General features: G+C 37.3%; 1 protein-coding gene and 1 pseudogene across 2 annotated transcripts in view; both read left to right on the top strand.

Moving 5' to 3' along the window:
- The window catches only part of RAB6A (RAB6A, member RAS oncogene family), an 86,195-nt gene that overhangs the window by 48,712 nt on the left and 13,613 nt on the right, over positions 1-23,870 (top strand). The window contains exons 3-6 of one of the 2 annotated variants that reach the window (XM_059133114.1): positions 10,200-10,253; positions 11,639-11,744; positions 13,733-13,844; positions 19,545-19,638. In XM_059133114.1, the coding sequence (XP_058989097.1) occupies positions 10,200-10,253; positions 11,639-11,744; positions 13,733-13,844; positions 19,545-19,638 (366 nt within the window). Of the gene's footprint in view, positions 1-10,199; positions 10,254-11,638; positions 11,745-11,810; positions 11,917-13,732; positions 13,845-19,544; positions 19,639-23,870 lie in introns of both variants that reach the window. The other variant, XM_059133105.1, reaches the window with a different exon arrangement.
- LOC131807592 (tubulin alpha chain-like) lies at positions 11-3,497 on the top strand (annotated as a pseudogene).

Raw genomic sequence — 23,870 nt, forward strand, 5'->3', positions numbered from 1 at the left:
CAGTAGTTGTTTCTGTTTTGTATTAGAAGTATTATTTAAGGTCTTTTAAAAATCTGCTTATTTACATAAGAGCACTTTCTGTCATCTGTAAAATGCTGTATAAATAACCAAGTATAGCTGATTTTGCTCATAGTCCTCAATCTTTGCACTTGATTTCTTTATTTCCTCTCCCAAAGTCCATTGAAAGATAATCACTGATTACCATCTGGGATTGAAGTAGGAGTGATTGTAGATATTCTCTTATGTGGTTCAAGCCTAGGATTTTGTGACCTTTTGATCTGTACTTAAAGTCAAGGATAAATGAATGATGTAATTAGAAATCATTGACAGAAGGAGATTTGGGATTTTCACAAAAATGTGGAAATTAAACAGTACATTCCCAAATAATCAGTGAGTCAAGGAAAAAAAAACCTCAAGAAATTTAGGAAATACTTTGAGGCAAATGGAATGAAAAAAAACAAAACAAAACAAAAAAACCACAACATACCAAAATTTATAGGATACAGCTAAAGCAGTGCTATAGGGAAAAGAAGAAATACATTAAATCAATAATTTAACCTTCTACCTTAAGAAACTAGAAAATTAAACTAAACCTAAAACAAGCAAAAGACACATGACAAAGAATTTTATATCCAACACACAGGACTCTTAAAATCACATAATAGTAAAGAAGTACTAATTTTGACAAGTTTTGATAGATGTGTACACCTGCAGAACTATCACCACCATCAAGATTAGGGACCTTCTTATCATCCCAAAAAGAATTTGTCTTAATTAAGCCTTTTACTAAAAACCATAAAGATCATAGAACAGAAATGACTGATATATATAAATCTGACATTTTGGGAAAGTTACTTCTTAAAAAGCTAATTAGTATATACTGTATATATTTTATTATCATTCTTTTTTTTTTTTTTTAAGATTTTTATTTATTTTTTTTTAGTTGAGAGAGAGACAGTGAAAGAGAGCATGAGAAGCGAGAAGGTCAGAGGGAGAAGCAGACTCCCCATGGAGCTGGGAGCCCGATGCGGGACTCGATCCCGGGACTCCGGGACCGTGACCTGAGCCGAAGGCACTTGCCCAACCAACCGAGCCACCCAGGCGCCCCTATTATCATTCTTTAGAATATTTCAGAAATGGTTTAACCACCTGATGACATGAAAAGAGCAGATTTAGAAATGAAAAAGAGTTCAGTCAGTAAGAATGCTTCAGTTTCTTCTGGACTCCATTAGGTCAAATATCCCAGATTTTCTAGGTCTCTGCAACTCTACGGCCTATAGGCTTCACCGAGAGGACCTTCTCTTGTGTATGGTGTCTTGATTCTGAGCAGTGCTCTGTCACTTCTCATCAGAAGAGCTACAAATGCCAGTTTCAGAGATTTAACAGAAGGATTGATGTGTTTGAGCCACATGTGGAAAATTCCTGAAAAGTATAAGCTCAGATCTTTGGGAGTAGAACTGCTACCATGAGCTAAAAAATCTGAACTAGGGTCAGAGTCTTAGGCTAAAAGACTTTTTAGCTGGAGTCTTTTTAGAGTTCTCTGGGTGTTTCTAAAGGATTTTGTTATACCCATGTTCCGAGTGAAATTAAGATTTTTCGGGCGTACCTGAAAGTACATACCTGTTCCTTCTTGCTGCTGTTCAGTCAGACATATAAAGGCTAGTAATGTTGACATAAGGGTAGTGATACTGATAGAATTTGACAGATAAGGAAAAATTGTGATTGTGGGAAAATTGTTGCTAATAAAGCTAAAGTATCATTATACTTTGGCATTCATTGGATTTGCTAATTAACAATGTGAGTTAAGTTTTTATAACAATTAGATACAGTCCTAGATGTTCTTTTAGTTTAGCTCTAACAAGAAAATTTAGATGGTATAGTACCCTAGATCCTTATTTAGGTAAATCAGCTTGATAGTATGGTTAAGTATTATCTTTGAATATGAAGAATTGACTTTTATGTGGTTAGCTGCCAACTTAGTTTTCAGGTGAAGAGTTCTTCAGTGAATCCTTTGAAGATTCTCTATTCCCACCCCCACTACACCTTGCTAGAAATTTATTATTGGGCTTTTATATGAGCCATATGTAATATATATATCAAACTTAGTTTGTGTGAAGTTTTAATTCACAAAAATGATAAATATTATGTTGTTAATAATTCATGTTCTAGGTATGATTCCTTTCCCTGAATTAATTTCATTTTAAAAAGGAGGAAACTGGTTGGCCAGAAGAGTCTTTAACTGTCCAAAATTTAGACAGTATTTCAGAGTGAAACAAAAAACTATTCTAACTAGAGAGTCTAGAATTGAGTCTCTTACAGTTGCTCTTGTTTTTCACTATTTACCTTCTTTTTCACCAGTTATAAACCCACAGATTTTCCTAACAGTTTAGAGTATATGAGCTTGAAGCATATTATGTTGCTATTTTTATAATTCAAAAATGACAGGGTATTGTTAGTTTTACATGGTTCAGCTTAATATAAATAAGCTGAAGAAAGATTCCCACAGTTAGAGTAGATTCATTCTTTTTCCTGTTTTTTGTTTTAAACTCATTCTTCTATATGAGAAAAAGCATATTGCTCAGACTAACCTTTGAGATTATTTGGAATTTAGGAGATTTCTTATTCCAAAAGCTATTACAGATCAACAAACATAAATTCACCTTCATGGTAGACATTAAAGCTATCTGTGATATCTGTCATAGAAACCTCAATATTGAACGCCCAACCTACATTAACCTAAATAGGTTTATATGTCAAGTTGTGTCCTTCATCACTGCTTTCCTCAGATTTGATGGAGCCCTGAATATTGAACTGACAGAATTCCAGATTAATGTGGTACCCTATCCCTGCATCGCTTCTCTCTGGCCACATAATGATCCTGTCATCTCTGCTGAGAAATCCTACCATGAACAGCTTTCTGTAGCAGAGATCACCACTGTATGCTTTGAACCAGCCAATCAGATGGTTAAATGTGATCCTTGCCATGATAAATACATGGATTGTTACATGTTACACAGTGGCGACATGGTTCCCAAAGATATCAGTGCTGCCATTGCCACCATCAAGACCCAGGTGTGTACCGTCCAGTTTATGGACTGATGCCTCACTGGTTTCAGAGTGGGCATTAATTACCAGCCTCCCACTGTGGTACTTGGTGGAGACCTGCCCAAAGTACAGTGAGCTGTGTGCATGGTAAGCAACATCAGAGACATTTCTGAGTCTTGGGCTTGCCTGGACCCCAAGTTTGACCCGACATGTGCCAAGCATGCCTTTGTTCACTGGTATGTGGGTACGGGCATGGAGGAAGGCCAGTTTTCTGAGGCCTGTGAGGATGTGGCTGCCCTTCAAAAGGATTATGAGGAGGTTGGTGTGGATTTAGTTGATGGAGAGCTTGAAGAAAGAGAGGAGTACGAAAGTTAAAAATGTCACAAAGGTGGTACTTTTACAGGGAAGCCTTTTCTGTTTATATATATATATGTGTGTGTGTGTGTGTGTGTGTGTGTGTGTTTTAAGATTTTGTTTATTTATTTGACACAGAGAGAGAGATCACAAGTAGGCAGAGAAGCAGGCGGAGGGGAGGGGCGGGGGCAGGGAAGTAGTTTCCCCGCTGAGCAGAGAGCCCGATGCGGGACTTGAGCCCAGGACCCTCGAATCATGACCTGAGCCAAAGGCGGAGGCTTTAACCCACTGAGCCACGCAGGCACCTCTATTTATTTATTTTTTAAAATATTTTATTTTTTTGACACAGAGAGATCATAAGTAGGCAGAGAGAGGGGGAAGCAAGCAGGCATCCTGCCGAGTAGAGAGCCTGTTGCAGGCATCAGTCCCAGGACCCTGAGATCATGACCTGAGCTGAAGGTAGAGGCTTACCCACTGAGCCACCCAGGTGCCCGCTTTTTCTGTTTTATATGTTGAAAAGTTGAGCTCTGATCAGTTAATTCATATGTAGCAATGTATACTCTTCATATACAATTACTGACCTGTGCTTTATTTTATTTTTAAAGATTTTATTTATTTATTTGACACACAGAGATCACGAGTAGGCAGAGAGGCAGGCAGAGAGAAAGGAGGAAGCGGCTCCTTGTTGAGCAGAAAGCCCAAGGCGCGGCTCACCCCAGGACGCTGAGATCATGACCTGAGCGGAAGGCAGAGGCTTAACCCACTGAGCCACCCAAGTGCCACTGACCTGTGCTTTAAAACACAACGCTCTGTTACAGACCCAGGATGTCCATTTCTCTGATGGGTTTGAATCAAGTATTCCCAGGGGTGCCTGGGTGGCTCAGTTGGTTAAGTGTCTACCTTTGGCTCCGGTCATGACCCCAGGGTCTTGGGAAGGAGTCCTGTATCAGGCTCCTTGCTCAGTGGGAATCCTGCTTCTCCCTTTCTTTATGCTTTCGTGCTCATGCTTGTGCTCTCTCTCTCTCAATCGCTCTCTCTCTGTCAAATAAATAAATTAAAAAAAAAAAAAACTGAATAAAGTATTTCCTGTCTTCTTAAATGGGGGGAAAAAAACCGAAACATAAATCCATTGTGATGTAAAGGTTTGGGGTTTTTTAAAAAGATTTTATTTATTTATTTGACAGAGATCACAAGTAGACAGAGAGGCAGGCAGAGAGAGAGAGAGGAGGAAGCAGGCTCCTTCCTAAGCAGAGAGCCTGATGCGGGGCTTGATCCCAGGACCCTGAGATCATGACCTAAAGGCAGAGGCTTTAACCCACTAAGCCACCCAGGTGCCCCTTTTGTGGCATAGTTTATATTTTTTTTATTTTTTAAGATTTTATTTATTTATTTGAGACAGAGAGAGAGCACCAGCGAGGGGAGGGGCAAAAGAGAGGGAGTTGCAGACTCCCTGCTGAGCAGGGAAACCAACTCTTGACTCTTGACATGATGCTGATATATTTGGGCAAGCCATTGTTCAACCTTCATTTGTGTGCTCCCACAGTAAAAGTACTCAGTTTAATTCTTTTCTTTCTTTCTTTCTTTCTTTTTTTAACAAAGTAGACCTTCCCAACATAATAAATTAATCAACACTTAAAATAAGGTGAAGCTGTAAATTATGTGGGAGAATTTTCTTTAACCTCTGGTTTCTTATACAATTATTGTCTTCTGCATTTCTATAAAGAAGATCAGCAAGAGGCAGCACTAATGTGTCATCCATCTTTTATGAAGATTTGAATTAGCTCCACATCAGTAACATTCAAGATGCTGAAATAGCTGATAATGTTTAGTTTTGCATCCATTCTTCCTATTTTTCCTGCTGTTGGCTTAATTCTTTTGGGTGATTAACTTTTTTGCCATAGTAGTTCTGCTTAGAATAAAATTAACTGAAAAGAAGAGCAGAAACAGGCTATGTTTTTCAGATTAATTTTTTTTTAATTCTTAAATTTTTTTTTTAAATTTTTTAAAGATCTTATTTATTTATTTGACAGAGATCACAAGTAGGCAGAGAGATGGGCAGGTGGTTGGTGGGGGGCGGGTGGTGGGAGCAGGCTCGCTGCCGAGCAGAGAACCCGATGTGGGGCTCGATCCCAGGACCCTGGAATCATGACCTGAGCTGAAAGCAGAGGCTTTAACCAACTGAGCCACCCAGGCACCCCTTCAGGTTAATTTTAATCTTTATGAGTTTGGTGTATAAATTATGTTCCAATATTAGGATAGTGCAGTGGAAGGGAGGGGATTATTATACATAAAATCTTACTTTGTACTAATTTTGAAAGCATTTATATGTGTTGGCTGTGAGATCTGACAAGGCATATTTCTGTTCGTAGCTATTAAAAATTATTTTGGGCTGTTTATAACAAGCACAAAATAACATTAGTAAGTGACTTGAGAATGGTTTTTTCCCATATAAAAGAAGTCTGTAAGTAAAGTAGTTCAGACCTTTGTGGCAGCTCCATAGTCACTGGGACTTCTGACTTTGTTTAACCAGATCTAATATATCACTTCCATATGGAGGTTGCCTCATGTTATTGAATGGTTCTTGGAGTTCTGTCCATGGTATCCCATATCCAGGCAAGAAAAAGGAAAGGAAAAAAACCCAAGAGTGCACCTCTCAACTGAGTCAGCCCCATTTATTTAAAGCTCAGAGAAGGTTGGAAAATGTAATCTTTTTAGTGGGAAAAGTATGGATTTAAATCAGTGATTGTTTTAGTAAGAAAGGGAACGATGGATATTTCTGTAGAAAATTAGCTGCCTCTGCCATCTTGACTGATTAACTGAGGTTCTGTGGGTGAGATTTGTTAAATATAGCTCTATACTATTCCTGTGCATTCCACAGGTTTGTCAGTTAGATGCTTTTGCACAGTAATACAAGTTTATGAACCCATTATCCCAGCCTATAGCAGAACGGGATATACATTTTCAGACTGAATGTTGTAAGATGGAATTCGTACCTAGGTTATGTGTATGTAAGCCCTATATATAGAAATGAAATTGAAATACATAGTCACATAGTTTAGGATAAAGGGGAAAGCTAGGTTGCTTGGTTTCTTTCTTTCGATTTTTATTTGACAGAGAACACAAGCAGTGGGGTAGCAGTAGAGGAAGAGAGGGAAGCAGGCTCCCCACTGAGCAGGGAAGTAATGTGGATCTTGATCCCAGGACCTTAGAATCATGACCTGAGCCAAAGGCAGATGTTTTACCATCTGAGCTACTCAGGCACCCCTTGCTTGCTGGCTTTTTTTTTTTTTTTTTTTCCTTAAGATTTTATTTATTTGACAGACAGAGATTACAAGTAGGCAGAGAGGCAGGCAGAGAAATGAAGAAGCAGACTCCCCACTGAGCAGAGAACCAGATTGGGGTGAGGGATGGAGGGTGGTGAGGGGGATGGAGGGTGGTGAGGAGAGGGAAGGGGGGGCGGCTTGATCCCAGGACCCGGGGATCATGACCTGAGGCAGAGGCTTTAACCCATTGAGCCACCCAGGTGCTCCCCTTGCTTGCTTTCTTTTTATTTTTATTTTTTTTCCCTTGCTTGCTTTCTTAATAAAAATCTGTATATAACTGAAATTTACAAAACACTAAAAAAAAAAATTAAAGACCTAAATAAATGGAGAGACATCCTAGGGAAAGGGATTAGAAGAATTAATATTGTTAAGATGTCGATACTAACTACTGGAAGTAATCTACAGATTTAATGCAGTCCCTATCCAGATTTCACTGCCATTTGTGTAGAAATAGCCGATTCTAAATTCCAAAAGCCAAAACAATCTTGAAAAAGAAAAGTGGGTCTCTTGGGTGGCTCAGTCGGTTTCATATCTGCCTTCAGTTCAGGTCATGAACCCAGGGTCCTGGAATAGAGCCATGCATTGGGCTCCCTGTTCAGCAGTGAGCGTGCTCCTCCCACCCCTCCGCCCCTGCACATGCTTGCTCTCTCTCTGACAGATAAATAAATAAAATCTTTAAAAAAAAAAAAGGTAGAAGGACTCATACTCCTGATTTCAGAATTTATTACAAAGCTACAATAATCAGAACGATAGACACATAGACCAGTAGAATAGAATTGGCAGTTCATAAGTAAATCCAAATACCTATTGACAACTGATTTTCTTTTTAAAAATTTTTTAAAAGATTCACCCATGCCTGGGTGGCTCAGTAGGTTAAGGCCTCTGCATTCGGCTCAGGTCATGATCCCAGGATTCTGGGATCGAGGCCCACATTGGGCTCTCTGCTCTCTGGGAGCCTGCTTCCTCCTCTCTCTCTGCCTGCCTCTCTGCCTACTTGTGATTTTTGTCTGTCAAATAAATAAATAAAATCTAAAAAAAAGAAAAAAAAAGATTTATTTATTGAGACTGTGTGAGCATGAGCTTGTGCACAAAGCATGGAGGGACACGGGGAGAAAGAGAAACTCAAGCAGACTCCCCATTGAGTGTGAAGTGCAATGTGGGGCTAGATCCCAGGACCCTGAGATTATGACCCAAGCCTAAATCAAGAGTTGGACATTCAACAGACTGAGCCACGCAGATGTCGTGCAAGTGATTTTCAATAAAAGCACCAGGCTCAACCTACAGAGTGGGAGGAAATACTTGAAAATTACATTCCGGAGAAGGGTTTAATATCTGGGATCTATAAAGAAGGGCATATCAATAATAAAATGACAAACTTGGTTTAAAAATGCATAGGACTTGAATAGTTCTTCGCAGAGGTTGTACAATTGGCCAGTTAGCACATGAAAAGATGCTTAACATTATTAGTCATTAGAGAACTGCAAATCAGAATCACAAAGAGATTCCATTTCCTACCTGCTAAAGATGAGTATTACAAAAAAAAAGAAAACACCAAAAATAGAAAACATCTGGCAAGAATGTGGAAAAATTGGAACCTTCATGCATTGCTTTTGGAAATTTAAAGTGGTGGAGCTGCTGTGGAAGCCAGTGTGGCATTTTCTCACAGAGTTTAAATAGAATTATCATACGGCCTAGCAATTCCACTGTTCAGTATGTACTGAGGAACTGAATATAGGAACTCACAGCAACCAAAAGGTCGACACAACCTAAATGTCCATTAATAGATGAATGGAAAAAGAAATTGTCGGATATCCATACATTGTGATAAGTTATTGCTTATTGGGTACAGTTTTTGAAGTCATAAAAAAGCTTTAAAAATAATATTGACAGTTATACATCATCGTGAATATAATCAGTGCCATTGAATTGTACACTTAACATAATTACATTTCATTTTATTTTTGACGAATTTATTTGAGAGAGAGCGAGCGAGCGCATAAACTGGGGGAAGGAGTAGAGAGAGAGAAGCAGAGAGCTTGCAAAGCAGGGAGCCCAATGCGGGGCTCGATCCTAGGACCCTGGGATCCTGACCTGAGCACAAGTCAGCCACCTAACCAACGGAGCCACACAGTGCCCCAGAATATCATATTTTATGTGAATGTTTTACCACAATTTAAAAGTAAAATCTATCTTAAAAAATATATCAGTGTCAGTATAGGTTCATCAGCTGTAACAAATGTACCACTTTGGCTGGGGATGTTGATAATAGGGAGTGTTATGCATATGTGGGGGTAAAGGAGTATATGGGAATTCTCCGCACCTTTTAGTGTTGCTATGAACCTAAAACTACTCTCAAAAAATAGCATTTTAGGAGCACCTGGGGGGCTCAGTTGTTGGGTGTCTGCCTTCAGCTCAGGTTATGATCCTGGGGTCCAGCTTCAAGCCCTGCATCAGGCTCCCTGCTTGGTGGGAAGCCTGCTTCTCCCTCTCCCACTCCCTCTGCTTGTGTTCCCTCTCTTGGTGTGTCTCTGTCAAAATCTTAGAAATAGCATTTTTAAAAAATGGTTAAGATGGTTAATTTCATTATGTGTATTTTATTACAACTTCAATATATATATAATAAATAATATATAAACTATAATATAAAGTATATAAAAATATAAAATAATAATAAATAACAAATATATATATAAAATAATCATTATATATTGGAAAGAGCTGGACTTTTATTCCCAGCTCCACAGCAGAAGCTTTGTTCCCCTAGACAAGTTTTCTAACTTCTCTGAACCCCAGTATTGTTAGAATGATAAAAAATAGGGATGGCAGTAGCGCTTTGCAGAGATGTATGAGGATTAGTGACGATGGTGAAAAAGGCCTAAAAGAATTCTCCAGCACATGTGCTTAGTTGATGGAAACCATTATCACTGAAAATTTTGTTCATTTGTACTTGGCTATGACGTGTTCATTCATTATTTCTCCTACAATAATAATTACCCTTTGAACCCTAAACTGCCATTAAACTATTATTATTTTTTAAAATTTTATTTATTTATTTGAGAGAGCACACAGGAGTGGGGGGAGGAGTATAGGGAGAAGCAGACTCAGCAGGGAGTCCCACACAGGGCTCCATCCATTGGGATTGTGACCTGAACCAAAGGCAGACACTTAACTGACTGAGCCACCCAGGTGCCCCCAAAACTATAGTAATTTTTTTTTTTAAGATTTTATTTATTTATTTGACAGACTTTGACAGACAGAGATCACAGGTAGGCAGAGAAGCAGGCAGAGAAAGAGAGGGGGAAGCAGGCTCCCCGCTGAGCATAGAGCCTGATGCTATGCGGGGCTCCATCCCAGAACCCTGGGATCATGACCCAAGCCAAAGGCAGAGGCTTTAACCCACTGAGCCACCCAGGCGCCCCAAAACGATTGTAATTTTTATTTTAGTTTTTAACTTCTTTGTTTTATTCTGTTTTACAGGCAACAATTGGTATTGACTTTTTATCAAAAACAATGTACTTGGAGGATCGAACAGTGAGTAATGCTTTCAGTGTGTAATTTTCTGCAACACTCCAGGGTACAAAATGATGATCAAAGCTATAATCGATGATTATCACTATAATAAGTTCTTAGCAAGTTGAAAAAGTTAGTTTACAGGCTTTGAGAAAAACTATTATTAACAGAGTGGTAGTACTTAGCATTTTGACCTAATCTCCAAGTGAAATCCAAAGAGGAGAGAAAGTCAAGTTGTTTGGAAAATACTGAATGCCCTAGGCCTACTAAATAAAATTTGTCATTCCGATTTGGAAAAATGATAACAAGCAGCTTTGCGATAATGAAAAGTGTATTTTCATAAAGACATTAGAGCTGCTAAAGACTTGTTGAGTGCTACTCTTGAGCCATTCAGAAGTATTTCATTTGAATATCACATAATTTGTGAATTTCAGAATTTTATTTGTTAGAATGTGATGTATACTGAAGTGATAGTGAATAGATAGAGGTAATGTGTATTTATTTGTTGGATTTAGATACCTGTCTTTTGGAATGTTCCCTTTACACATAGTATAAATTCTGTACTCCAGCCCACTGTCCCTGGAAGAGATTCCTATCAACTAAACAGTGACTATCTTAAATGTAATATTTTGGGACCTATGCCAAAAAAAATTATTGTTTTCTAATGCTGTTTCCTGTTAGTGTGTGAAAGTTTTTCTTTTGGATATTCTCTTTTGTGGTTTAATATACAGCATGTAATTTCTTAAATTTTCAAAGCTTAGAAATTGTTTATAATGGTAAAATAACTGAATACTTGTTTTCAGGCTTTTCTTCCTCAAATGTAGATATGATAAAGTAAGAATGCAAAGAAATTTTTTAGAGTTGCAAAAAAATACTTCTCTGTTTTCTTAGGTTATATACAATGTTCTGGGAAGAAACATTAGCACAGTAGTCAGAGACCCAATTTCAAAGTGTTCTGGATCCAATAGAAAAGAGACACATTCTAGCTTCAGAGAGGCATTCATTCCTTTACTCTGATAGCCAGGGCTGCTCATTGGCATTTACCTTCGTTTTTCCATTTTATGCTCACTATTTGAACATCAACAGTCTATTTTTTGCTATCTGGAAGGCATAAGATTCAAATAGACATTATAGGGAGTTTTTAAAAAGCTGTATTTCTGATTCTGTGAAATCTTTCACATTGCCATATTTAAGTCACGTACCTTCAGAGCAAGCAAATTTTTAATACTACTCCCTTTTGAAAAAGGAATTTTGTGTTATTTTCATTCCTCATGTCCCTGCAGCTTTTGCATGAGTCTGCTTTTTACCTTCTTCCCACCTTCCCCCTTTTAAAAACATTATTTCTTTTTTCTTTTTAGTATGAGTTTGGTTTTTTTTTTTTTTATTTATTTTTTCCCATCCCACAGATCAGGCTGCAGCTGTGGGATACTGCGGGTCAGGAACGTTTCCGTAGCCTCATTCCCAGTTACATCCGTGATTCTGCTGCAGCCGTAGTAGTTTACGATATCACAAGTAGGTATTTTGCAACGGGTTGACCTTTCTTATTTTTCTTGCTTGTTTGACTAATTTTGTTGTTAGGTACGATTGCAATTATGGGACACAGCAGGTCAAGAGCGGTTCAGGAGCTTGATTCCTAGCTACATTCGTGACTCCACTGTGGCAGTTGTTGTTTATGATATCACAAGTGAGTGGGGGGGAATTAATGCATTTCTAATCTTTCAACCTTTAGCCTAGCTGCATGCATGTTCTTGTCTTGTGCTTGTTTTCTATACTAGCATGTAAAAATGAGTTTTGTCATAGTAAACCTTATCATATACCAGCTAGGTCAGGAATACTTGCTTTGATGTTTGTATCAACTTTCTTTATTTCCGCTGTGCCAGATTTTTTTGGCCTGGGAATTTTCCTTTAGATCTGATTATGAATCTTCTCCCAGGCTCTCTTAGTATCCTGTTATCCCTAAGTCACACCATAATTATGGTTGGAAGAATGTCACCTTTTTCATTTAACTTTATCTCGGGTTTCTCTAAAATAAAATAATTTGCATTTAAGCCTCTTGCCAAAATTTTTCAGATCCTCCAAAGCTTTCTATTGAGGCTATTAAAAGCTTCTGCTAGCCAACTTTTCTCTGCTTTCTGCTTCCAGCCATCCTCTCTATAGAGGAAGGCAGAGAAAACGTAATAATGTGCAGTTTTCTAGTAATCATTTTTATTTGAATCATATCTGGATTCTGTGACTGACTTCATTGCTAACAAATTGCACTTTAATTTCTCTCCAACAAGAAATTTTAAATAGGAGATTAAAACAAGTAATGATCCTTTTTCTTTTTCCTGAAGACTGAGTAATGCCTTTGGCATTTTAAGTGCCTATAAATTTTCCACAGAATATGGTGACTGACAGTGAAATGCTCTCTGATTAAAATTGTCTTTGTAAATTGGTTTATTATAGATATTAGGCAATATTAAGCCATCATTCCACATAGTGGTCCATAATTTGTAGGAAAACCAGAATAATGTTACATCTTAAACTTATTTTTAAAAGAATCTTACATAAACTATTGATTTGAGCTAGTGATATTCTTACTGTACATTTTTTCATATCTGCTCAACCAGAAGTGCTATCTACTTAATTGCAATGGCAGAATTTTAAGTTTGCATTCAGAGACCTTTTTTGGAGGTGGATTAGGGGCTATATGCAATCTTTCTTTTCTTGAAGCTTTACTTTGGGTTGCTACTTGTTTAAAAATGTGTATGTTCATTATTGTGCATTGACAAGTTTTGCAGCTTTAAAATGTTTGTGCTTACTTTAACCAAAGCAAGTGAGACCTTATGTGTTTTTCTTTAAAAATTATGCACATGTGGTTAAAATATTAGTGAACTGTTCTCTGAAGCTGCTGTAAAAAATACTGAAGTATTCTACTTAGAATCTAGTGCTAGGAAAAATGGATTTGGTTACAAGTGATTCTGGTGCATTAAACTAATGAACTTAAAGTTAAAGTGATCACAAACTGAATAAGCAATGCAAACAGAGTGGTGTTGAAAGCTGTTTAAAGGCTTTATAAATTTTCTGGATGTGTTGGGATTTATTGGCTGACCTACTTTTGGAGATGCTTTCTTTGTCATGCTGGGTATGTGTAAGTAATCAAAAAAACATTGTGGCAATGTGACACCATATTATCTGCCATAGCTGTCCTTAACATTTTAAAAATTTCCCCCTACCCCCACTTACATCTGGTACGTTAAACTCATTGATCATGTTTAAAAGTTTCAAACTACTATAAAAGGAACCTTGAAGACTTTAGTCTTTATTTATTTATATCACTGACAGTTGTACTCAGATAAAATGGAGTTATATTGCTGGCACATTAAAAGTGGGTCCTAATGTGCCACCCCCTCCCCAACTTTTGGGGTTTTTTTGTTTGTTTGTTTGGTTTGGGTTTTGGTTTATCACTTGGGGAGGCTTTGCAGTAACACTAATCTACTTTGTCCACCCTCCTATACCAGATGTTAACTCATTCCAGCAAACTACAAAATGGATTGATGATGTCAGAACAGAACGAGGAAGTGATGTTATCATCATGCTAGTAGGAAATAAAACAGATCTTGCTGACAAGAGGTATAGAGTGATTTTGTGTGTGTATCAGATGTTTGATTTCTTCATTAATCAGCTTGTTATTTTTATTACTGAAGAATTGTTTTGAAAGGAAGCCTGTTTAATTCTTAAGTTTATACCCTACTTTTCTTCAGTGTGAGAACCTGAAATATAAATGTAAACATTAAGCTCAGTCCTCAAAGGAAAATGAGTTTTTTTGTTTTGTGGAAGCCCATGTGTAAATAGCTTTTGTGCAAAATTGTTTATACATGGGGGGAAAAAGATTATTTACACATGAAGCTGGTAACTGTTTTGCATTTTTTAGGCCTCATAAACATGAGCAGTGCTCTGTTAAAGAACAAAATGTTTTAAGAGCAAATCCTATCTTTAAAAATTATTCATAATGACTAAATGCACACTCTATTGGTAGTCTTATAAATATTCATTATAATTCAGTGGTGTGGTTTTCCTTTTTTAAAATTGTATGGTTGAACCAGACTGTGTAGTTGAACTGAATAGCGTGATTGTGATACCTTAGTCAAATGAGCAAAGCCATATTCAAGTCACAGGATGCAAAATTAACATTCACTGTGGAACCCATGGCTTGAATATCTGCCTTCAGCATCCTAAGTAATCTACTGGATATTTTTTCTGGTTTAAATAGTCTTGACCATTTTACTTAATAGTAGAAGCTTTTACTGTTTGCTGTTTCTTTATTCATGAGTTAGATATTGAAATTCGGGTATTGAACTTGTACTATTAATTAAAATGTTGCAAAGAAAATCCAGTATGTTCAAAGGCTTGTGGAAATGTTAAGCCCATTTTTTTCCCATGGTACCTCATTTGGAATTGGCAGTAGAATGACAGAAAAATCTTTCTTGATTTAAAAGTAAACTCAGAATATGAGCATCTTTCCTTTATGAAAATAATTATTTGGACATCAGTTGGCATTTTAAGTTTTCACTATTTTATTTATCTCCACTGTGAGAATTTGTAGATCATGTAGGTATATATTCTTCTGGTAGAGAGTCCCTGGTACTTTCATTTTTAAGTAGGGAAATTGTATATGTGAACTGTTTCCTGTTACAATAGCCAGCGTTATCTAGAAGGATGCATTAGATGGAGAGCAGAAGGAGAAGGAGAAGCAGACTCCACACTGAGCAGGGAGCCTGACATGGGGCTCCATCCCAAGACCGGAGGATCATGACCTCAGCCAAGGGCAGATGCTTACCTGACTGAGCCACCTAGACAACCTGTAACTAATATAATTCAGGGATGAAACAGTTCAACAGTATCAGAATTTAAAATATTCATTGCCTCGGGGCACCTGAGTGGCTCAGTCACACATGCTATCATATGTAGCATGATATCCTTTTTGTTAAAAAAAATAAGATGGTAGATATGTTTATATATTCTTTTGCTTAGAACAAATCTGCATAAGCATACATGGAACTTAACTCACTCTACATCTTTGGGAAGGGATTGGGATTATGGAGGACTTTACTGTTAATGATTGGTCTTCTGAAAAAATTACTTTGTAATCAGGAGAGAATGTTTTAATAAAAATGATCCAAAGTTAAATGTCTTTATCACATTGAGAATTATATTATTTTGGTAAAAACTTGGAGGAAATACCAGAGTATATCTGTTTCAGCATTTCAGTATAAGCACCCAATTGTGTAGTATTTTCTGTCCTTTGTAGCCAGTGATTCCCAAATGTTCTAAACCTGAGAATCAGTTGGTAAATATGGCTTCTTAGACCCTCTTTTAAGATTCTGGCTGTGAATGACCATGGTCAACTTTAAACATTTTAGGGTTTTAAATCCTATCTTTAGATGCTGTAATTTAGTTAGTTCAGTGTGGGACCCTTGAATCTATATTTAATGAGTCTTCCTAGGTGATTCTGACAAAATCAAACCATAGTTGGGACCATTGCTGTAGCTAACCTTTAACCATTTTATCAAGGTGACTACTAATTCTAAAACTAGGAAGAATTTCTGTCTGGAATCATCTATGTGTAGGATAATCATTCAGAAGTATTTATTGAGTATCATTTGTGTTTCCGAGGATGCTGCTTTAGGATAGAATGGTGAACAAAAAAAGACAAGTCTCCAAGGAACTTTTATTTCAGAGAATGAACCAGACAATAAATAAATAAAAAATAATAATAATAATAATTTAAAAAATACATAGTATTTTCTATAATGATACCTGTTAAGAGTAAAAAATAAAGCAGAAAAAAGATATTTGAAATGCCAAGTGTGAGTTTGAAATATTAGATGGGAGAGCAATAGAAAACTTCATTGAGAAGATGACTGATGTCTTTTGAGTACTAACAAAGGAAGGGAGTCACTATGCAGTTATCTAGAGGAGGAAAAGGTTCTAAGCTCATGGCCCAGAAAATCCCTGAGTTGGGAATATACTTCATTTTTTTGATGAACAGCTTGGAGCCCTATATAGGTGGTAAGAGAAGGATGGAAAGTGTAGGAGGTGATGAGTTGTTTTTTGTTTTTTTTTTTTTTAAAGATCTTTATAAAGGCCAGATAAAGTGGGGCAGAGTCTCTGAATGAGATCAGAGGATTTGAGTAGAAGAGTAACTTTTCACAGATCAGTGTTTGCTTGTTGAAAATACATAAGAGGGGGTGCCTGGGTGGCTCAGTGGGTTAAAGCCTCTGACTTCGGCTCAGGTCATGATCTCAGGGTCCTGGAATCGAGCCCCGCATCAGGCTCTCTGCTCGGCAGGGAGTCTGCTTCCTCCTCTCTCTGCCTACTTGTGATCTCTGTCAAATAAATAAACAAACAAACAAATAAATAAATAAAATCTTTAAAAAAAAAAAAAGAAAGAAAGAAAATACGTAAGAGTAGAAGTAAGGAGGGTAATCCAGACTGTAATCCAAGCAAGAAATGATGATGACTTGGACCAGGATAGTGGCAGCTTGTGTGGTGATTAGTGGTCAAATTCAGATATATTTTGAAGATGAAATTGTCAAGATACACTCATGGAATGGATATAATACATAATGATGGACAGAATATGCAGTGAGGGAGAAGCTGAAGTCAAAATGACACTTAGATTCTTAGCCTGAGTTATTGTTATTAACTGAGATAGGGAGAGACTACATAAAGAGATGGTTTGGGATGGTATATCATGACTTCAGTTTTGGTCATTATCTTTTCTTTTATTATTACCTTTTCAAAAGATTTTATTTATTTATTTGAAAGAATGAGAGAGAGAGCATGTTAGAGGATGGCGGGGGAGGGGCAGAGGGAGACGCAGATTCCCTGCTGAGCAGGGAGCCGAATGCGGGACTGGATCCTGGGACTTCAGGATCATGACCTGAGCCAAAGGCAGCTGCCCAAGCAAGTTTTGGTCATTTTAAATTTAGAATTGCTAGGGGATGCCTGGGTGGCTCAGTTGGTTAATCGTCTCACTCCTGATTTAGGTTCAGGTCATAATCTTAGGGTTGTGAGATGGAGCCTGGTTTTGGGCCCTCAGCTGGGCATGGAGCCTGCTTAAGAGTCTCTCGCTACCCCCTCCCTCCCTCCCTTCCCCCACCCCATAAATTCATTCATTCATTCATTCATTCATTCAGACTTGATATTAGATATCCTAATATCTAATTAGATGTCAGGTAGGCAATTGGATATTGGAGTCTGGAGTTCAGAGTAGCCGTCCAGGCTAGATATGTAAGTTTGGAACTAATCAGCATGTAGATGGTATTTAAAGCCACAAGACTGTATGAGATCACCAAAGGAGAGATTGTAAATAGAGACAAGGTCCAAGGAGTAAATTTTAGGGCAGGTTCCTGGGATCGAGCCCAGTGTCTGGCTCCCTGCTCTGCAGGAAGCTTGCTTTTCCCTCTCCCACTCCCCCTGCTTGTGTTCCCTCTCTCGTGGTCTCTCTCTGTCAAGTAAATAGATAAACAATTAACCAATTAATTAATTTTGTTGATATATTTAGGGCTAAAGATCTGCAGATTGCCAACTTATTTTCAAATGTGTGTTTTTTAAAATGTATATACACGTGTAAATACATAGAGAATTGAGGATAAAACAAGCAGATGTAGCAAAACATTAACACTTGGATTGTATAAGAGAATATCTGTGATGTTCTCTTTGCTTACAATATTCATTTTCTTCTTTCCTGACTTTTCCAGAGAGTGGAGAATTTCTAAAGTAGTATCTTCTTATATAAATAAGAAGATAGTGAATCTAGTACAGAGGTATAAGTCTGGGGAGTAAGGACAGTTTCCTCCATAGTAGCAGGACTAGAGGTAGAATATAAGGATACACACATGTAGATCGGTGGATAGATGTGGTGAGAGCTTGTGGAAATTCTCCTGTATTGCTTTGGTTCTCTGTATTGTAGGAAGCAGGGTTTGTCAGCTGGTATTTTAGATCCATTTAATTAGAATATTTGCATATTTATTAAACACCTGTGTGCTGGCTAGGCACTAGGAATACCAAGAAAAATGACATAATGTTTCACTTGAAGAGTGTATTACAGTTTGAGAGACACTGCTAATTATCATGCATTACCAAAAGCCCTATAAAATGTATCAAGAGACTTTAACATACATGTCTTTTTTATTTTTTTTTTAAGATTTTATTTATTTGACAGAGAGATCACCAGCAGGCAGAGAGGCAGACAGAGAGAGAGGGGGAAACAGGCTCCCTGCTCTGCAGAGAGCCTGATGTGGGGCCCGATCCCAGGACCCTGAGATCATGACCTGAGCCGCAGGCAGTGTCTTAACCCACTGAGCCACCCAGGCACTCCAACATACATGTCTTTTGACTCACTTGTTCCACTTAGAGAAATCCACAAAATCCATCCTGAAGAAATGACCCACAGTGCACAAAATATTACGTCAAGATGTTTATAGTAGCATTTTCACAGTAGTATAAAATTTGGGAAAAAAAGAACATTTTTAACAGTTTGGGAATGGTTACGTAAATTATAGTAGCAGATTGACAAATTGGTCATGAAAAATTATTTTACCTGAAGTTTTTAATCATAAGGCTAAATTATTATGATCTAATATGAACAGAAAATAGCCATATATTGTTTTTAAAAATAAAAAAATTGGGATGCCTGGGTGGCTCAGTTGGTTAAGCCAGTGCCTTGAGCTCAGGTCATGATCCTGGAGTTCTGGGATCGAGTCCCACATCAGGCTCCCAGTTCCTTGGGGAGTCTGCTTCTCCCTTCTCATGCTGTCTCTCCCTCTCTCAAATAAATAAATAAAATCTTAAAAAAAAAAAAAATTATAGGATGAGCCCTGCCAAGTAAAAGCAAATCACTAAAAAAATTCTTTTTTAAAAAATTGTTTAGTTACAGGGGCGCCTGGGTGGCTCAGTGGGTTAAGCCGCTGCCTTCGGCTCAGGTCATGATCTCAGGGTCCTGGGATCGAGTCCCGCATCGGGCTCTCTGCTCGGCAGGGAGCCTGCTTCCTCCTCTCTCTCTCTGCCTGCCTCTCTGCCTACTTGTGATCTCTCTCTGTCAAATAAATAAATAAATAATCTTAAAAAAAAAATTGTTTAGTTACATATAACATATACACTGAAGTGCACAAATTTTAAGTGTACTGCAGCTTAATGAATCTTCAAACTAGTCTCACCTGATAACTAGCACCCCGTCAAGAAAAGTTCTTTTCAGAATCTTGTTTATCATCTTTATAATATCAGTTTTGCAAAAAGAAGAATTTATCTTTAAAATTTTTTTTACAGGCAAGTATCAATTGAGGAAGGAGAAAGGAAAGCCAAAGAGCTGAATGTTATGTTTATTGAAACAAGTGCAAAAGCAGGTTACAATGTTAAACAGGTAAGTAAGTGATCTTGGAGTATTGGGTTGAGGTTATCAAATTGAAAAACTATTATGAAATAATTGTGTGAGTATCCCTGCTATAAGATTTTCTTCTAGTTGGGAACAGCAGGTCTCGTGAACTAGCAACATATTACCCAGTGAAAAAATACAAATGTGGCATAGATTTTGGAAAAGGAGAAAAGGGTTGATAAACTTAAGATTGTGCACGGGACAACTATTTCATTATGATTGCAAGGTTGTAAACTTACCCTACCCTCACTGCATCCCTACTGGATTGTTTTAAGGTAAATTTAAAAAAAAATTTTTTCTATTTTTAAGGGTTTAATGATAAAAGAAAGCAAGTATTTGCTGTCAGGAGTGATATTTTGGTTGTAGTTGTGAAAGTATATTCTGGTTACTTCATCCTTAGTAACCTGCTATTGTTCTAACAGTGTTCATAAAGGAATGTTTTGGGGGAGCTGGAAAATAGGGGGGGGCACACCTCACATTATCAAACCGTTTTCTACAATATAGAGTAGTGGTGGGGTGCCTGGGTGGCTCAGTGGTTAAAGCCTCTGCCTTCGGCTCAGGTCATGATCTCAGGGTCCTGGGATCGAGTTCCACATCGGGCTCTCTGCTCAGCAAGAAGCCTGCCTCCTCCTCCTGTCTCTCTCTGCCTGCCTCTCTGCCTACTTGTGATCTCTCTGTCAAATAAATTTAAAAATAAAACACACAAAAGAGTAGTGGTCACAGATTTATAGGATTTTCAAACCAATAAGTAGTTTTTTCATTTCTAACTGATCAATAGAAGGTTAAAATAAAATTGTTTAACCCCAATAAGTTGAGCTTTATGAAAAATTCATTATATTGTTTTCACTTTCTTTCCCATATCTCGTTGCCTTGAAATAATATAAGTAACTTCGTACTGTCACTGATTCCCTCCCTGTAGTATATGGTTTCATGCCTCTAAATCTTTGTTTCATGCTGTTGTTCTCTTTGCTTAGAATACTCACTTTCTCCTTTCCTGACTGATACCTACTCATCCTTTCAAGTTTCAGTTTAGATGTCAGTTCTTCAAAGAAATTTTTGTTGACATTCTCTACCATACCATACCTATAGGCTATTTTATTTACCAATAATAAATGGTACTTTTCTGTGTTTTCTCGGACCCCTGACCCTTGTGAAACCATTGTCCTGGAACTTACCACATTATGTTGGAAATATTTCTCCCATCAAAATTATATATTTCCAGGACCTACAATGTCTGTGGAATTTAGAAAATGATAAGTAAATGAACTCATGAACTCATAGGAACCACAGATAGTTAAAAAACTTGAGTAACAGAAGTGTTAGCACGATTATTATTATCCCCGTTCAAGGACAAAGCAGTGGGTGACTTCATCTAGCTTTCATCTAATAATGACATTTTGATTTGGATATGAATGAGCTAGTTGCATATTATAAGTTAAAGTATGGCCTTCTGAGACGTTTTTCAGTCTGGATTAATGTCTAAACTATGGGGCGCCTGGGTGGCTCAGTGGGTTAAGCCGCTGCCTTCGGCTCAGGTCATGATCTCAGGGTCCTGGGATCGAGTCCCGCATCGGGCTCTCTGCTCAGTGGGGAGCCTGCTTCCTCCTCTCTCTCTCTGCCTGCCTCTCTGCCTACTTGTGATCTCTCTCTGTCGAATAAATAAATAAAATCTTAAAAAAAAAAAAAAAAAGAAAAAAAAAAAAAAAGTCTAAACTATGGCCCCCTACATCTGACTCTGACTAATCTCACAGGTTCAGAAGTCTCAGATCATCAGCATACAGTGGTCACTAGTGATAGCTAGTATCTTCATGATACTTAATTGCTTCTAAGTTAAGATAACTCTTGAGATATTGAGAAAATGAGATTTGGCATTCATTTGCTATATTTTATAAACACATACAATTTTTTTAACAGCTTTATTGAAGCATAATATCCATACCACAAAATTCACTTGTTTTAAATATACAACTCAGGAGATTTTTTTAGTAGATGTAAAGCATTGCGCAACCATTACCACAATCTGATTTTTAAACTTTTTTAGCAGTGGGCACATAATTTTTTCTAAAAGCCCTGATCCATACAAATAGATAACAGCAAGCCAGTAATAATGAAGAGGGAATTCTTTTATAAATTAGCCCTACCCTGAATTCAAAACCTATTTGCTATTTTATTATTTTTCTTTATTTAGATGATATTCTGAACATGTGATTTTGGTGAAGTTCCTGATTCTGTTGGGACTTGATTTTATTATCTTTTAAATATTAATGTGATCAAAATTATTGTTTTCAATTTTTGGAGTAGAGCTGCCTTTTTTTTTTTTTGTAGCTTCTTTCTTAACTCACAAAAACCATTACTTTCTACTTTATAGGGAGTACGATATTATATTAGAATTTTATATCAATATTGATATTTGCTTTGTCTTCTTACGTAATTTTGTTAAGACAGAAATCCTGAGGGCACCTAGATGCTTCAGTTGGTTAAGCATCTCCCTTCAGCTCAAGTTATGAAGCCAAGGTCCTGGGTTTGAGTCTCACATCAGGCTCCCTGCTCAGCAGAGAGTCTGCTTCTCCCTCTCTCTCTGCCCCTCCCCTTGCTTATGCTCTCTTTCTCTCTCAAATAAGTAAATAAAACCTTACCCCCCCCCCCAAAAAAAAAAGACAAAAATTCTGGACACACAGCCTCTTCCCCCTATCAATTGAGAGAATGAAACCAAGAAAAGAATTTAAATCTTATGTTAATAAGTACATTTAAATAATAGGTTAAGGGCACCTGGGTGGCTCAGTGGGTTAAGCCACTGCCTTTGGCTCAGGTCATGATCTCGGAGTCCTGGGATCGAGTCCCGCATCGGGCTCTCTGCTCAGCAGGGAGCCTGCTTCCCTCTCTCTCTCTCTGCCTGCCTCTCTGTCTACTTGTGATCTCTCTCTGTCAAATAAATAAATAAAATCTTAAAAAAAATAATAAATAATAGGTTAAAATCTTCCCCTTTGTCAGTGATTAATCTTATGGAATATATTTCTATCATGTGGGAAAATTACTGACTAATTTTAAATATTAGCTAAGAAATACAACACATTACTTATTATGGGTTGGCTATTCCTTGAATTTGCGTTGTTTTTTTTTTTAATTAAAACAATTTGTTTTGAATTTGTTTTTATAAAGGAGCTTAAAAACTAAGCAAGTAGGGTATCATTTAAAAAATTATTTAAGTGACTAGAAATGGAAGAAATTTTTTTTTCTTTTAGTTGCACTATAAATCACCCCAGCATTAAGGGAAAGAAACAACAAACAAAACCATTCCCTTTGATACCACTTGATATATTAGGTATATGGAAAAACTCAAATTTTCCTAAATGAAATCCAAATCAAATCTACAAAATAACCACTGTTCAGTTCCTAACTCTGGACAGCGTACACTGACAGTTCAGTGCTTATTTTGCAAATCTAATGTTTATCATACCATTGGAAACTTTGGCAGTAGGGGGGAAATTGGTGACAGAAGTTTTTCCTAAGACAGTCATTTTTGAAACTCATACATCTTACTTACTGTTGAGATGAGGAATCTGTTTTTCCTCATCCTATATCTGGTAGAAAATAGAGTACCTGATATCCAAAGGTAAGAAAGGACAGAAGTTTTTAGAATGGCAGATGTCCCCAGGAAGATCTCCTAGGATTAGAGAATTGCTTAATGATTTTGTTTTTGTTTTTGTTTTTGTTTTTATTTTTAAGATTTTATTTATTTATTTGAGAGAGAGAGACAGTGAGAGAAAGCATGAGAGGGGAGAAAGTCAGAGGGAAAAACAGACTCTCCAAGAAGCAGGGAGGCCGATGTGGGACTCGATCCCAGGACCCCGGGATCATGACCTGAGCTGAAGGCAGTCGCTTAACCAACTGAGCCACCCAGGCGCCCTAGGTTACTTGTGAATTGTATGCTGAATTTTAAACCAAGTCCTTAGTATGCTATGCCCTGCTGCTCAAAATCTTGATCTTAAGCCACTGTATACTACACAGTGTACTACACTTCTTAAAGTCCCCCAGGTTTACTGTGTTCCCATATTTCCATTGTGTTACTGTCCCTCTTCCAAAATACTGTTTCTTCTCTGTTATTTATAATTAAAAATTTGGTTCAGACATAATCAAGTGTAGATCAAATGCCTTTCCTAATTATTGAAGTAGCACCACTTCTTTCTTTTTTATTTTTATTTTTTTTATTTTTTTAAAGA

Source organism: Mustela lutreola, chromosome 1 (assembly GCF_030435805.1).
Source record: "Mustela lutreola isolate mMusLut2 chromosome 1, mMusLut2.pri, whole genome shotgun sequence".
NCBI classification, from domain to species: domain Eukaryota; kingdom Metazoa; phylum Chordata; class Mammalia; order Carnivora; family Mustelidae; genus Mustela; species Mustela lutreola.